General features: G+C 29.8%; 2 protein-coding genes across 3 annotated transcripts; both read left to right on the top strand.

Annotated features, from left to right (window-relative positions):
• The first annotated feature begins 685 nt into the window (after positions 1-685).
• Positions 686-6,723, top strand: Noc2 (Nucleolar complex protein 2). The gene is made up of 13 exons (XM_074134169.1): positions 686-1,129; positions 1,326-1,498; positions 1,662-1,771; positions 1,860-1,960; positions 2,231-2,388; positions 3,074-3,301; positions 3,380-3,568; positions 3,648-3,767; positions 4,893-5,024; positions 5,108-5,323; positions 5,432-5,692; positions 5,774-5,913; positions 6,462-6,723. Exons 1-13 carry the CDS (start codon positions 835-837, stop codon positions 6,592-6,594), a joined length of 2,256 nt encoding a protein of 751 aa, XP_073990270.1. The 5' UTR covers positions 686-834; the 3' UTR covers positions 6,595-6,723.
• Positions 6,724-8,084: 1,361 nt separating this feature from the next.
• LOC141457333 (GDP-fucose protein O-fucosyltransferase 3-like) lies at positions 8,085-14,765 on the top strand. Of its 2 annotated transcripts, none has more exons than XM_074134172.1 (7): positions 8,085-8,288; positions 9,524-9,572; positions 9,677-9,798; positions 9,896-10,112; positions 10,193-10,376; positions 11,347-11,521; positions 14,183-14,765. In XM_074134172.1, exons 1-7 carry the CDS (start codon positions 8,232-8,234, stop codon positions 14,657-14,659), a joined length of 1,281 nt encoding a protein of 426 aa, XP_073990273.1. In that variant the 5' UTR covers positions 8,085-8,231; the 3' UTR covers positions 14,660-14,765. The 2 variants fall into 2 exon arrangements, with proteins under 2 accessions (XP_073990273.1, XP_073990272.1); XM_074134171.1 differs by lacking the exon at positions 8,085-8,288 and adding an exon at positions 8,453-8,713 and having other exon boundaries at positions 14,183-14,764.
• The last annotated feature ends 463 nt before the right edge of the window (positions 14,766-15,228 follow it).

Raw genomic sequence — 15,228 nt, 5'->3', positions numbered from 1 at the left:
GCCTTAAATTTTTCCTGGGGAGATTTTGTATTAATCGTTGCACTTCTTAAGGAGTTATTACTTTGGGTGGAGAAGAAAAGAGAAGTGGGACGTCACATTCTTCAGTTGTTGAAGATGTACTGTGATGAGAATCCTTGACGTCGGGATGGAGTACAAAAACTTGGATGGAGAGGTGTTGGGCAAAACAGAGGGCTTTCTCTTCGTCGAATTTAGCTTATGACCCGTCTGTGCATTGAAGTGGATGAGAAGAATTGTATTTTAGAATCTTGGGTGTAATCGACCAGGGTGGGCTAGCGAAGAGATGAGAAGGTGAAATTAGATTGCGAAAAAGCGTCAAGGAGTGGTCTGTCACTCGGCTACCAAGGAATCTCGGGTTAAAAAGTTAAAAAAAAAATCTCAACTTGTTGAAAAACTAACGGGATACATGTATTAGCCTATGTCTATGATAATGAGTAATTATAGGCAGGGAGGCCATCTCTTTGAGAGACCGCTCCTTTCAAGTATCTACTTCGGTAGAAAACTAAAAGCGATGGGGTAGAACTGAAAAGAAACCAATATTTAATACTTATTCAAAAGTATTTTATTTCAGAAATCATATGGGGAAAAGTATCGAGAATTTGATACTAGGTATTGAAAGACAATTATCGATACTTGTATCGTGCCAGAGTTTAGGAAACCTCCATGACCGTATCTCCCTTCTCACGTGTTAGGTACTTGCTTAAGAATTATGTAGTTTTCCAGTTACGCGTAAGAATTATTGTTTATTACTGAGAAGTGAAGTTAGATTTAACTATTTAAAATTTATATCGTAAAATTTAATAATCTTTTTTGAAAATGAAGGATAAACAAATTAAATCTAATAGAAAACCCCCCCAAAAAGTACAATTTAAAGTTACTAATAATAAAAATAGGTATTCCAATAAATACTCAGATGATAAAGTGAGTTCTGATGAAGAATTTATCAAAGAAGATGAAACTGATCACTCTGATGATTCCGAGTTAGAAGAAAATATATTAGAAGAAGAGGAGTCGTCCAAGAAAGAAGACTTTTATTTGGCTGATAATTCAGATGATGAAATTTTGAAGAAAAAATCTGTTGAATCAAACGAAGAAGGTTCAGATGATGAATGTAAGTTTGTTATCAATTTTGTATGTAGTTATAGGCGAAAAGGGATTTTTTTCTTTTATAAAGCCATAGTACACATTCTTTCATTAATAATTTCTTAAAAAATTGGTTTTCTAATGTGCCCAGCATTCAGTTTCATTTCATTCACTTTTTTAAAAGTAATGCTAATTTTTTGTCATAAATTCATTTTCTGCATTAGGGCTGAACGCGGACATACAACATAAAAAATCACTAGAAAATTTAAAGAAGATAGATCCAGAATTTTATCAGTTTCTTGAAGAAAATGACAAAAAACTTTTAGACTTTGATGCATCTGATGAAAGTGATATTGAAAACGAGGAAAAATATCACAAGCCATCTGCGGAATTGGAGGTATGTTTAAATATTTCTTAATAAGTCTTGAAAATTATTTATTATAAAATATCTAGTTAGTAAAAGCTTAAGTCATTTTGCGAAAAATAATTTACTAAGTGGTAACACTAATAAAATTAATTAATTAAAATTTTCGTGAGATTGAAGAAACTGCTTGTTTCAGCTTGGAAGTGAAGAGAGCGATTATGAAGCAGAGGAAGGAGTGAAAGCAAGTGACAAATCAGTAACATTAGCGTTTGTCAAAACTTGTAGAGAGAAGCTGATTAATGACCCGTAATTTTCACTTGATCTTATTCTAATTTGCAAAATTAGTTTAACTCTTCTGATTTTGAATCATTCTGTCATTTATTGTTTCATATAGCTGTGTTGGAAATATAAGATTGGCTGTTGAATTGTTCCATGCAGCTTTAGATAGAGTGACCGGTGAAGATACATCTCCGTTCACAGTAGACGGAAGTGCAGGTAATTTCCATTTAGTTTTCCCACCACATTTTATGAAATTATTTCTGATCAGCCTAGCTATACGTATAGCTCTGAATTAATTTCTTACCCCAATTATTTCTGTAAACTTTAGTACAACTACTAAAACCTTATGCTGCTCTATATCCAACAATGTGTATCTTATTTTTTAGAGAAGATACATAAAAATGGAAATTAAGCAAACGAAACAAAAAAACAAAAAAACTTCTCTTCTTTAATGTATATGTTTTTTATTGTTAATTATTTTTTCAGTTTTCAATGCAGTGATGGAAATGTGTGTAATGCATTTACATAAAGCTATTGTAGAATTTTTGAAACTTCCAGCTCAACACGCAAAAGATCCTAGTAAATCTAAAAAATGGGTTAAAATAAAATCTCTTCTTCAAGGTTATTTCACTGATCTGTTCAAGGTACTTATTCCAGTTACGTAATAATATAGTAATGCAATGTAATTTAAAATTTTAGAAGGTCTTATTTTATATATCAGCACTTACATAAATTTGTATCTGAAGGTTGTGCTCTTGGTCCGAAAAATAATATTTTACGCAGCTCTAAAGCTCACTTATTGTAGAAGCTTTTAATTTCATTATACTAAAGTTAGTTTTCATTTCGGGTAGCTTAACTACACTATAATGTTTTAAACTTCTGATAATTATTTTGAAAATCATGCCCATATTATATTTTTCAGAACAATGGGATTCCTACCTAATAAGGGCTAAGTATATGACCATCACCTATCGGTTCCATTATTCTAGAAATTCCAGTCTTGAACTATAATGTATAAAATATGTATTAAGTGTTCATATTAAATATAGTTACAGTACATAAGCTAAAACACAAAAACTTATTTTTAAATATATTTTTGACAAATCTCCTTGGATAATTGTAGTTTTCGTGAGTTTAATAGACTATTTGCGTCGGTACTATCGGACGAACTTGTTCTGATCAGAGGGGTAAATGGCATTCTGACGTAGGAAGCTATGTCCCAAAGGAATATAGTTGTTCATTGGTCTTAAATAAAGAATTAAGCAGCTCTGTTAATTTTTTTAATTGAAAAAACAAAAATTAATTGTATTCCGCAACTCTTAATTTCAGATTTTAGAAGGAGTTGCCTCTGAGCATATAATTAGTGTTTTGCTAAAACATTTACATGCCTTATGCTGTTATGTTGCTTGTTTCCAAAAATTAAGTAAAGCTGCCATTAAACATTTAACAAAGTTATGGAGCACAGGAGAAGAGTCAGTTAGAGTATTAGCATTTCTCTGTATATTGAGATTATCGACAGTTGTTCCAAAGTCAGTGCTGCTAAATGCAGCCTTAAAGGTAACTGGACTCTTGTTATTTTCATTTTAAAATATTTACTGATAAAACATACCAATATTTAGATAAATGTTTTTCCAGCTTATGTACATTGCCTACATAAGAGGAGCAAAATTTGTTTCAGCAAATACTTTACCGCAAATCAATTTTATGAAACAGACTTTAGTAACTTTGCTGACAATAAACTCTTCGTTGTCATATCAACATTCATTTCTGTATATACGACAACTTGCAATACATTTAAGAAATGCTATTACCATCCAAAAAAAAGTAATTATTTTCCTTATTTTATCAGGTAAAGCAAATTATTTGATTCTAGTATTGATAAATAAAATTATTTGTGATTTAGGAAACATTTCAAAGCGTTTACAATTGGCAGTATATAAATTCTTTAAGATTATGGGTAGATTTGATGTGTGCCAGTCAACAGTCTTCGGAGCTTCAACAATTGCTGTATCCATTAATTCAGGTTAGTAATTGTCTTACAATAATGCGTGAAAACAAAGATAAAAAGACAGGAAACAAAATAAAAGTTAAATCCTAGTCTTCGAATAAATACAAAAAATAATACATTAATAAAGGCAGAAAGAAAATAAGTAAATTTTAAGAGCTTATATGAGAAACTTCTCTTACTATAAGTTCAGAACATTATTTAACTGACAAATAATTGTTAACGCTAACACCTATCTCTTTAGCAAAAACTTGCTGGTTAATAAGTTCAGTATAAGGGTTATTAAGCGCTAAAAGGTACACGAATCAACAATTACCCTTCATTACATTAATGCTTCATTGATGTCATTTAAGTAATTTTACTGCATTAACTTGTCATTAATATTTTATAGAATTTATTAGATGTAACAGACATAAATGCTGTCTATTTTCATATATAAAAAAAATTGTTCAATTAGCACACCATTTAACTTAGATTGGCTGTAATATCTATTAATTCCTTAAATTCATTAAAATCGGAACAATATGAAGAGTGATGTAGAGGTTTGAAATTTGAATGATTTACAAAACCTCCCCTCCCTTTTGACGTACATCGTCGAAATCCCCAAAAGGCAAATGTACATGAAGTTCCGAATCGAATGACTTCTCACTCGTGAAATTCGATTCGCACGTTTAGGCGCTCCGTTGTTTACGATAAAGGTAACAAGAAGAACAAGAACATTTTCTGAAAATGCCGTTTTTGCTCATTTTTGTTTAACTTTTTTCTCGAAATCTGTTTTATTTACGTAGTTGCAAAAAAAAATACTCTTATAATAAAAGATTTGCCCTATATTTTAAAGAAAATTTGGGAATTTTATCTTTTTCAGTAAAAGAAAAAAAAATTGTGAGTTTTGGGTGTTTTTCAACGTTACGCTTTTTCTTGGAGTTTTTGATGATCAACCCTTATACAACTGCCCTACCGGACAGTTTTAACATTAAAGAGAGAGATAGAATTTTGTATTTAAAACAATAATTCAGAGTATCTAAGATTATACAGATAATTCCATTATAGAAATTTTAAATATTGACCATTATAGGAATAGCACATACTATTACAAATTCTCCTTCTTTAACCACTAATCTGTATTAAAATGAATTTTTATAGATTATTTTGGGCTGTATAAGATTGATACCCACAGCTCAATATTTACCATTAAGATTCCATTGTATACAAATGCTAATCAAAATTGGAAATGAAATTGGTGCTTACACACCAGTCTTGCCATTTATTCTTGAGGTACGTCATTAAACCATGTTAAAAGTGAATATATAATGCTTACAGCATTGAGTACTGTCCGTTATCAACTTATTTTGCTTTAGGCAATATCGTGCGCTGACTTAAATAAACGTCTTAAAAAGGCTTCAATGAAACCATTTGATTTTACTTTTGTATTAAGACTTTCAAAAGCAGCCATGACTGAAACTGGATTTACCGATGCTGTGGTTGAAAATGTTTTTGAACTTCTATTAGAGACATGTACAAGTAACTCCCATAGTATCGCTTTTCCAGATTTGGTTGTCCCTACAATAGTTCAGGTAAGATTGACCGTAATAATTTACTAAATTATTTTTAGACTAAAATGATTAAATTTGATCTGTTATTATAATTTTATTTCATTTTTGAATTTTTTTGTTCGTACACAGTTAAAATCTATTATCAAGGAATGTAAAACTCCAAAATATTCATCAAAATTAAAACAAGCATTGCTGAAAATCGAAGAAAATTACAATTATTTAAATAATGAAAGAAATAAAATTAATATAAATTTAAGAGAAATTGATAAAATTAAAGCTTTTGAAGTGGATATTAAAGCAAAAGGTACACCTTTACAAAAATATTTAGATCAGTATAAAAAATCTCAAAACCTTGTTAAAGCTAAGAGAGTGGCCGATGAAAACGCAAGGGTAAGATTTGCTTATAAAATAGTTTACATGTTTAGCAATTTAAGTAGCTATATTTTAAATTACCTGCTATTTCATTTTTAGCTCTGTGATATGGGATTTCCTAAAATAAAGAGACCCAAATTAACAAATAAAGAAATTAAAAAGGAAAATGAGGGACCAGTCGAACTGTTCCCATCAGATGAATCTGATTTGGAAATACCAGAACATATTGGAAGTACCAAGTAAGCATCTTGTTCAATCCAATTTATTCAAAATAATTTCTCAAACGTGCATTTACTTTTAGAATTTAGATTTGGGATATTTTCTCCTGCTTTCTGAGTTTTGAATTGTCTCTGAAACTGCTGCAAATTTGTTTATAGTTTTTTTTCCTATAATTTTTGGTGGTGAAAAGCTTTAAATAGTGACTCTAATAGATAAGTTATTCAGTGGAAGAGAAGTGGGCTAGCCGCTACTTCAGAGATTTCAGCCTACCTTTGACGCCATTGAAATTTATAAATTTATAAAAAATACATTAAAATGACATCTTTATCGAAAATTCAAAGATGCTTTATCTAAGACTGTGCAAAAGATATTGCATCTAAGACGTTTTTTGGTAGTAGCGGTGGAACCATGATAGATTGCGCATCATATTTGGCAAAATCTTGGGTTTCATCCTTGTAGGTTTCTGGCTAGAATTTGACAAAATAGCAGTTATTGTTCATTACAAGCCCTCTAATGCTAATTAAAAACTCTTTAAAATTGTTATTCATACACAATTTACTCATTTCAGTGAGAAAAAAGACAAAAAGAAGAAAAAGAAAATAACAAAACCTTTAGTAAATGTTGATATTAAATCAGAAGATGAAATGCTAGAAAATGAAGTTGATGATCTTGTTGAAGAGCTGAATATTGATACATTTTAAAATTTATTTTATTAGTAAAAGTAAATGAACTCTAATCTTTATGTACCTAAAATGTAAATACTACTTTAGCAAGCAAATTTGTATTAAATTTAATCTATATGAATTTTTAATAAATTGTATAAATACAAATCTCCTTTAGACTGTTTTTGTTGCTTAAAAAAAAATATTCATTTTTGATCAATGAAATATCAGCTGTAGTATTGCTCGTCCATTTTGTTGGCCACCTCAGAATTTCTTGGTTTTTTTTTGTCTTAGCACAGCGTTTTTTTTTCGGCGTAGTGCAAAATTTGAAAGTTTTTCCGCAAAATTAACTGAGTTATTAATTAAGAAGAGGCCAGTTTTCCTCTCCTTTTTTTTGGCATCTTTTGCGCCTGCGCCCATCCAATTATTTCTTAAATATTCTTTGTACAACTCAAGTGTTGTATGTACATATGCGTGCACGATTGCATTATGTAATGAGCATTTTATGCATGCAATGTGTGCGTCCATTGAGAGCTTGCTACTAGATCTTTCTTTGATTCTTGCTCTCAAAGGCACTATAATTTTGCAGCGTTCAATCATCAGGAAAATAATTTTTATGATACTATTTTCTTTTATTACTGTTTTATTTTAGCCTTGATATCTATATTTAAGTTTAATTGATTAAACGTTTAAATAAGTTCAAAGAAATCGACAGTTGCAAATAGATTTGCAGCATAAACGCCAAAAGTTTGCACATTGTCGGAACAGTCTCCTAATCAACTATTAATACAGAAGAAACTTTCGAATGTTCATTATTTAAAATGACCAGTTTAATTTGATGAAAAAAAGCACAAACATGTTCGAATATCCCAAGGGACCTGACAGAAGGGACTTTATATCCTCAACAGCCCTCGTTTGAATCGAATTTTGTTTCTGTTTCTGGCAAATTCTATTGAGAATATTTTAGGGAGAGGAACGCTTCAATAAAAAAGTTGTATGAGCCGTTTTGGAGTTAAGTACGTCCTTCCAATTATATGCTGAAAAGAACATTTAGTATTTTACTAAAATTCAGAGTTAAAAGGAAATTCTTCAACCAGAAGAACCACATTACTTAAGGGTATTTCATTTTTTGAGATTTTCTTGAAAAAGGCTACGATTTTCTCTTATTTTTCGTTGAGCTCAGAACTTTCCCGTAGAAAAATATTTTATATTACATTAATTTGATTTTTGTTACAAATTTTATTTTTTTACAAAAATTAAAGATTTTAATTCATATTAAACTATTTTATAAGTTTAATTCCTTTCTTACACGAACAACAGAGGTACTTAGTTCCTTGGTTAAGCACTAGGTAGCATTTTAATTACCTTCCACGCATTGTGCTCGAGTAGTGTTTGTGATTTGACTCCCTATCACTTAGCGATACATGAAGTTAGATCTTGTATGCTTCCTATTTTTCCATCTAACAATTAAAAATAATAATCAATAGTAATCATCAAACGGAATTCCAAAAGTAGTCAGTATAACCGTTTGCTACATGTTAAATTATCATATAAAGCCGAGTTATCTTTATAGAAACAAACATAATTAGTAATGCTTACGGTTTGCCGTTACGAATTGTTAACAACATACAAACTTTAAAATGCTACTTGATAATTCAAGCTAAAGACTAATATTGATGTTCAATATCGAATGGTTCATCATCGAGAGTCCGCACAAAAACATCAATCGATGGGTATCCTTTCCAATCCTAGTTTAACTACCATTACCATGTTGATGGAAAAGTAAAACGATGTAAGGATCGTAACTGGAAGTTGGATTATTCAATACTAGTAATAATAGCAAAGAAGCTAGGATGTCGTTACTACATTTTTATTTTTCATGTTATCCTTTGTTTGCAATATTAAGTCTAGCAATAGTTTTCCATTCTGCGTCATGATAACTTCCTATTCTAAAACTTTTACCACAAAATTATGAAGCCACGAAGATAGTAGTAATGTGATTAATCTTTATCACAGGAAATATTACTCAGTATTTTCTATTATGTCTATGCTTGTGACCATTTTAGTTAGCGTTTTTAATAGAGTTATGTGTTCGTTTACTGGTAAATGTTTATTTTGTGTGTTAGTACTTACTTTGATACTTCAGATTTTTTTTTATGTAAGTATTTTTAGATTAACTTAGAAGAAGTATGTAAATTTAGAAGGGAACGTAAATTTCCTCATGTCTTTGATCTGTATTTGTTACGTATAGCTGAAAATAATCAGTGAAAATAATGAGTAATGAGCAGAATTTTTGGAGTTAGCGTTTAATATAAGTTAACTTAGGCTAATTTAGGGCGAAATTGTAGGTTCATTTGAAGATATATTCCAATTTATTTAAGCCTTCTCATATATCTTGTTTGCCTTAAGTGGCGAAATTTGATGTTCTATTCTCTTTTACAAGGGTACGACATCAACGTCAGTCTTCACACCTTTGAAAATAAGTCTTCGTTTCTTTTGTTTCAACAAAATTTATGGTTTCACAAAGTTTCATTATGATATGCTTACTACGGAAAATTCAAACACAGAAGTGTTGAATGTTTAAGTGTAAATATGAAATTTCTCAATGGAAGTTTTCTTTTCCGAGATAATAATGAAACTGTTTTACATCGTGAAGTTCCATTCGCCTTTTAATAATAGGTTTACAGTAAGACCTGACAAAAAAATCTGCAAATGTGAAGCAGTTATCTTCTTCGCGTTGTCGGTATCTAACTTGGAACTTGACAGTATCATGTAAGTCATTGCGTAAACTGCTTTGTAAGAATGCGTGAACAGTAAATTGAATATGGGGTACCGATAATAATTGTCTTTTTGAACGAAAGCAACTTCTGGTTAAAACAAATACTTTCTTCATGTTTTTATTAAAAACAAATATTAATTTTGTCATTTCTATAAATTTTAAAAGTTACCTATACTCAATTTTTTTCAGAATTTAATTACATTTAGACAAATAGAGGACAAGTGGAGCGTAGAAAATAGTAAGTTTAATTACAGTGAGTCCACTATTTCTCCCTAATGATTCTTATTAATTCCCTAGTAATTTCTAATTGCACAATGGTGTGTTCTATTAATATTTTTTCAGCAAATATTGTATTATGGTGGACACCTTTTTTGGACGAACCAGGGAGGATTATACGTTGTGGCAATTATAGTCGTTGTTTTTTAACTAGCAATAGAAAGTACAAGGACGATCCAAGACTAAAGGTATAGTCTTATTAACTTGAGTTACATATTTGTTAATGATTTTAAAGCAAAGAATTATTTAATCTATTTCCCTCCAATATTTGACATTATTCTACAGGCCTTACTATTTTATGGATCATTGTTCAATCAAAGTGATTTGCCTTTAGAAAGGAATAGTAAATTATGGGGACTTCTACATGAAGAGTCGCCGCGAAATACACCATTGTTATCACATGAAGTAATTTTATCACTTTTCAATTATTCTTCGACGTTTAGTCGCTTTAGTGATTTGCCTCTTACCTTGCAATATCTTCCTTCTCTTGATGATTTAACTGGTATTTTTTTTTTAAAGTTAATCATTATCAAATGTAACTGTGTCTTTGAAAAAAATACTGATTCATTTTATTTGTTTCAGACCAAAAATATTTAGTAAGTTTTGAAGCTAAGAGTAATTTGGAAGATAAATTAGCTCCTGTTGTATACATTCAATCAGATTGTGTGACGCCAAATAATAGAGATTCCTATGTATATGAGTTAATGAATCATATCAATGTTGATTCATATGGTGAATGTTTGAATAACAAAAAACTTCCAGTAAGGTAAACTTAATTAATTTTTAATTTAACATTGTTATTTTTGTAGTTAATTAACTTAGATTGCTTTAAACAGAGAAAAGTAAGATATTGAAAATGTTTCTTTGAGAATTTCTGTTTACATTTTGGAGCGAAAATTAAGCTTAGTAATAAATCGAGAGAGTTCAAGAGAAAGAGCGTTTCTAAAAGATGGGTTATCAAAGAAAACTATTTTCCTTGCAATAGAGTAGGTTCCCCGAATTTGGAAAATAATATTCTTAATAACTAAATATTATCTTGTTATATCCTATAAAAGGCTTTTAGACAAAATCCTTCCACTGTTATGTGTAATTAATTTTCTTATTTCTACATAACCAAATTTTTGGATGGTTTGGGTTGTGAATCGTGCCAAAAACAAATATGAGGGATTCATTTTACTTCATTACTTTGCATAGTCATTTAGGTTGAGCAAGGATATGGTTCGCTAAGGCAGATGTTGATTCTGGCAAAGGAGGTAAAAAGCTGGATCTTAATATTTTACTTTTCTCCCTATAGTCAATGTTTTATCGTTAAGATTTTTATAAATGTAAAAATCTCTTCTTTATTTTAATCTCCACTTTTCATTCATTTAAATACATTTTTAAGAATTGAGGGCATCAAACTTTTTATAATTTAAGCTTCCTAGGAGGTTCTTAAAAATGTTGCAGTAAAAAATTAAATTTTCTTTTTTTGAAAAACTGTTCAAGAATAGATTATAAAATTGCACGAGATATGTATATACCCCTAATGGACAGCCCCAGAAGAGCAGAGTCGACAGGTTCTAGTCTAGCTGACCGTCCTTGGATTTCCTCTTCCTAAAGCCTTTTAAAACTCACAATATCCTTGATGTGGACTGCCCCAAAGAGGAAATGCATTTAGTTGGATCCGGGTGCTAACAAAGCGCCTTAATTTTATAAACACTCATATTATGTGAATCAAACATTAATGCATTTTGCAGCCTATCAAATCCTTTAGAAACAATGATGTCAGATGAATTATTACATTTTGTCTCAAAGTATAAATTTGCAATTGCGTTTGAGAATTCTGTATGTGATGATTACATTACTGAAAAGTTATGGAGACCTTTGATCGCTGGTACTGTTCCTATATATTATGGTTCACCTTCTGCTAAAGTGAGTAATTAAAAAAATATATATAATAATAAATTCATTTATGATAAGGTAATTTGACTAAAGCAAATCCGCCGTGGCTCTTTATGTTCTCGTGTTTGTTCGTAGAATAGTTTTTCTAAGGTGTACAAATGTGTAAATCAGAATGATTGTGTGTAATGGGGAACTAGAATTAGTCTGAGGATCAGCTAAACTCCGTAGATTATTCAAATTAACTACCTCTGCAGCAATATGTGCATTGTGCCTAATGTGTGGTTGTTGAAGAAGTCAATATTAAGTATTGTTAAGCGTGATCTGCGGATTGAAGTTTTCTGAAGAAGTGAGAAGATCACGGCCCACCAACTAGGGTGAAGGCAACTACCTTACTGTTTGAATTAAGCAATAGTTTTACCAATTTTAATTTTTTTAAATAACTAGTTACAATTTTCTGATATTCTGAGGCAATAAACATCAGAACACTGCTACTTGTTTCATTTTATCAATTTTTCTTTTCTCTAACACTAGAAATATAAAAGATTTCTTTTTTTCTAACGAAATTACGTACTTTTTGTTTGTTTTTTTATGATATAGCACTAGCGTTAACAGTCATAACATTATGTTTTCCGATATGTTTATTTATTATTATCGATTATCGGTAAATAAAAGATATAGGCAAGAGGATGTTGTTTGTATAAGATTGCATTGTTTGTTTTTGTTTACTTATCAATACGTTCTAATATTTTCGTTACACTTTACAATATTATTGTAAACAAGCTAAGAGAATACATACTTTTTTTATTACATTTATTATAAACTAATTAAAGTTGAGATGTTTTTTTCTAATCCAAGTAAAAATAAGACAAAGATATAAAAAAAAAAACAGGTCTGTTAATGAGATGCTTATTCAAACAAAAATTTATTATTATTATTATTTATTATTTATTGAGAAATCATATATATATATAGCCAACGTAGATTTAAAAAATAAATAAAGCAATAGCAAATCCGTCTGCTTGAGAGCACTGCTTACATATAAATTAAAAAATACGAAATATTCAATAAAATAAATAAAGTAAATTAAAATAAAATAAAGTAAATTAAAATAAAATAAAGTAAATTAAAATAAAATAAAGTAAATTAAAATAAAATAAAGTAAATTAAAATAAAATAAAGTAAATTAATATAAAATGAAATATAAAATGAATTAAATTAATAATTTCTTTCCATTCCACTGAGATATAAAGTACAATTTTATATTAAATTAAATTCAATCAAACGCAAAAAAAGAAAAGAGGGGGAAAAAACAAAATGAACTGAATTACATATCGGAAATCCAGGAGTACCTTGCCTTCCATGCATGGCGAGCGTAACGGATAATTGGGCGAGGATCTGACTGGCCAGTTAAAGAAGAAATAATATCCGATCTGGAGAGTGTACCTTTACGGAAATAAACAAGGCGGAATTCTCTTAACAAAGTACACTCTCCAAGAAAAAGATACATCTCCTCTCACGTAACACAGTTACACAGAGAACACTTTTCTAAATCAGAGTCTCTGACCAACCAAGGCTTATAATTTAAATAGAAAAGTTCTCCCCTCAGCTTAAGAAACCAGCGCAATTCCAGGAATGTTAAACTTTCAGAAAACTCTGCCGTGGTACTATGTCTGTATTCTGCGATTAAGTATCTGTACAGTACAAAAACGCTCCGACTGAACCGCACGATTCACACATTCCTCCAGATGAGACTCCTTAATACTTCTGGACAACAAATCCAACTGGGCACGCCAACCATGCAAGGAATCCAAAGAGCCTTCAAAACTGAGGTTATTTGATTGGAAGAGAGTAAGCCAATGCTTGTACCAATAGGTTTTCTTTTCAATTATTTTAAGGGAAACTATTCTAGGAAGTCTGTGTGCTGGAAGAGATAGTACTTTGCATGGAGATTGAACGTATATACTTCCAGAGGTTCCAAACAAAACTCTATGGACAGAAGATAGTTTGGGGTAGAGGACAAAAATTTATATATAATTCATATTATCGCATAACGTATTTATTATATGTATATTTATAATTAAAGAAATACCTCATTATTACTATGTTACTATTATTATGTCTCGAGTATAGATTACATACGTTTCGCTTATTTCAACACTGCTGGATAACCTTAGCACTCTGCCTGAGTATTTTACTCTCTGTTATCAGTAATATATTTTTCTTCTTGGCTTTTCCAATGCACCTGAAATATACTTTTAACATATAATATTTTTTTGTTATGTTGCGCTATTTCTTTATTTCTAAATGAATTGTGAATTTTACCTTCCTTTGAGTACCATTTACTTCTAGCTTGGGACTCCAAAGACGAATGATGAAGGTAAATTTAAAGTTCATGTACAAGTTGTTCGGCTTTAAAAATAGGATATTTTATTTATTTATTTATTAGGGGAATTTTATTTATATTATCACATTACTCATCGTAAAACAATAAGTTTTGCTGATATATGTTATTTGATCTAGAAATCAAAAGTGGTATTACAAAACTTATTAATTCATTTTCCTTGTCGTAAGCCTAGCAAACAATGCTCGATTTAACTCTCGTTTAGGAATCTAGAAATAAGCATTTCTTTGACTTAATCATTTTTAAACTTAAACTTAAATTTCGAAAAAAAAATTATACTTTTGTTACAGGACTGGCTGCCCGATAATGACTCTGCAATATTTGTTACCGAATTTAATTCACCAAAAGATTTAGCTGAATATTTAATTTTTTTAGCAAACAATTCTACAGCTTATAACAAACATAGAAAACATAAAATTGATCAAAAAATTGCCAATAATTACTTAATAAAAAAATTTAGGCCTTATGAATGGACAACTGAAAATGATTCTGGAACTATTGTTGAAGAATTCGAATGTTTACTGTGTATGAATAGTTTTAATACAAATATTAGTATAGTTAATAAAAAACACTATGATTGCCCCATACCTGTTTCAATGGTTGATAGAAAGTATAATATTTCTAATTGGTGGCATAGAGATTATCATGTCACGAAATGTGAAGCATTAGCTTTAAGAAAGTTTATGTATAATATAGATAAAAATTATGAAAAAAGTGAAACATTTACATTTAATTATATTTATAACAATGATGAAATCTGTGTTTAACTTTAATTTTTGGAAAAGTGAAAATTATTTTTGATAAGATTTTCTCTAAACATTTTGTTACTGCTAGTCATTAAACAAAAGCTTTTTCTTTTACAAAACAAGAACTTATTTATTTTCCCCATTTAATGAACTGATCAGACTTTCAGGTAAAATAGTCTAATATAGTGTATGGTAGAAAACATTTAAAAATTATGTTAAGTATTAAACAAATATATTAATTTTTATTTTAATCTCAAACTATGAAACTTAATAACTTAAACGTATGAATTATGAAACTATCTTTAAGCTTACTTATCAACTTGAATACCGCCGATTTTCTAAAACTGGAACTAATAAAATAAAATTGAATAATAGAAGTTATCGATTTACGATAAGTTGAACTTGGAAGATCTAAAAAAGTAAAGAAAGCGTAAAGGGAAAATTGAATTATTTTTTGCAACGAAAGTGAATGCTATGCTGTCTAGTGGCGCTTGCTAGAACTACAAAAGGGTTGTAGTTTTTTAAATCGCCGCTAGATAGCATGGAAATGTACTGTGGCACGTTTATTGGACTACTCATCGACCCGATCA

This window comes from Rhodnius prolixus, unplaced genomic scaffold (genome assembly GCF_049639745.1).
Source record: "Rhodnius prolixus isolate KJV_2025 unplaced genomic scaffold, Rpr scaffold_10, whole genome shotgun sequence".
NCBI lineage: Eukaryota > Metazoa > Arthropoda > Insecta > Hemiptera > Reduviidae > Rhodnius > Rhodnius prolixus.
This window is presented reverse-complemented; position numbering and strand designations above follow the sequence as displayed.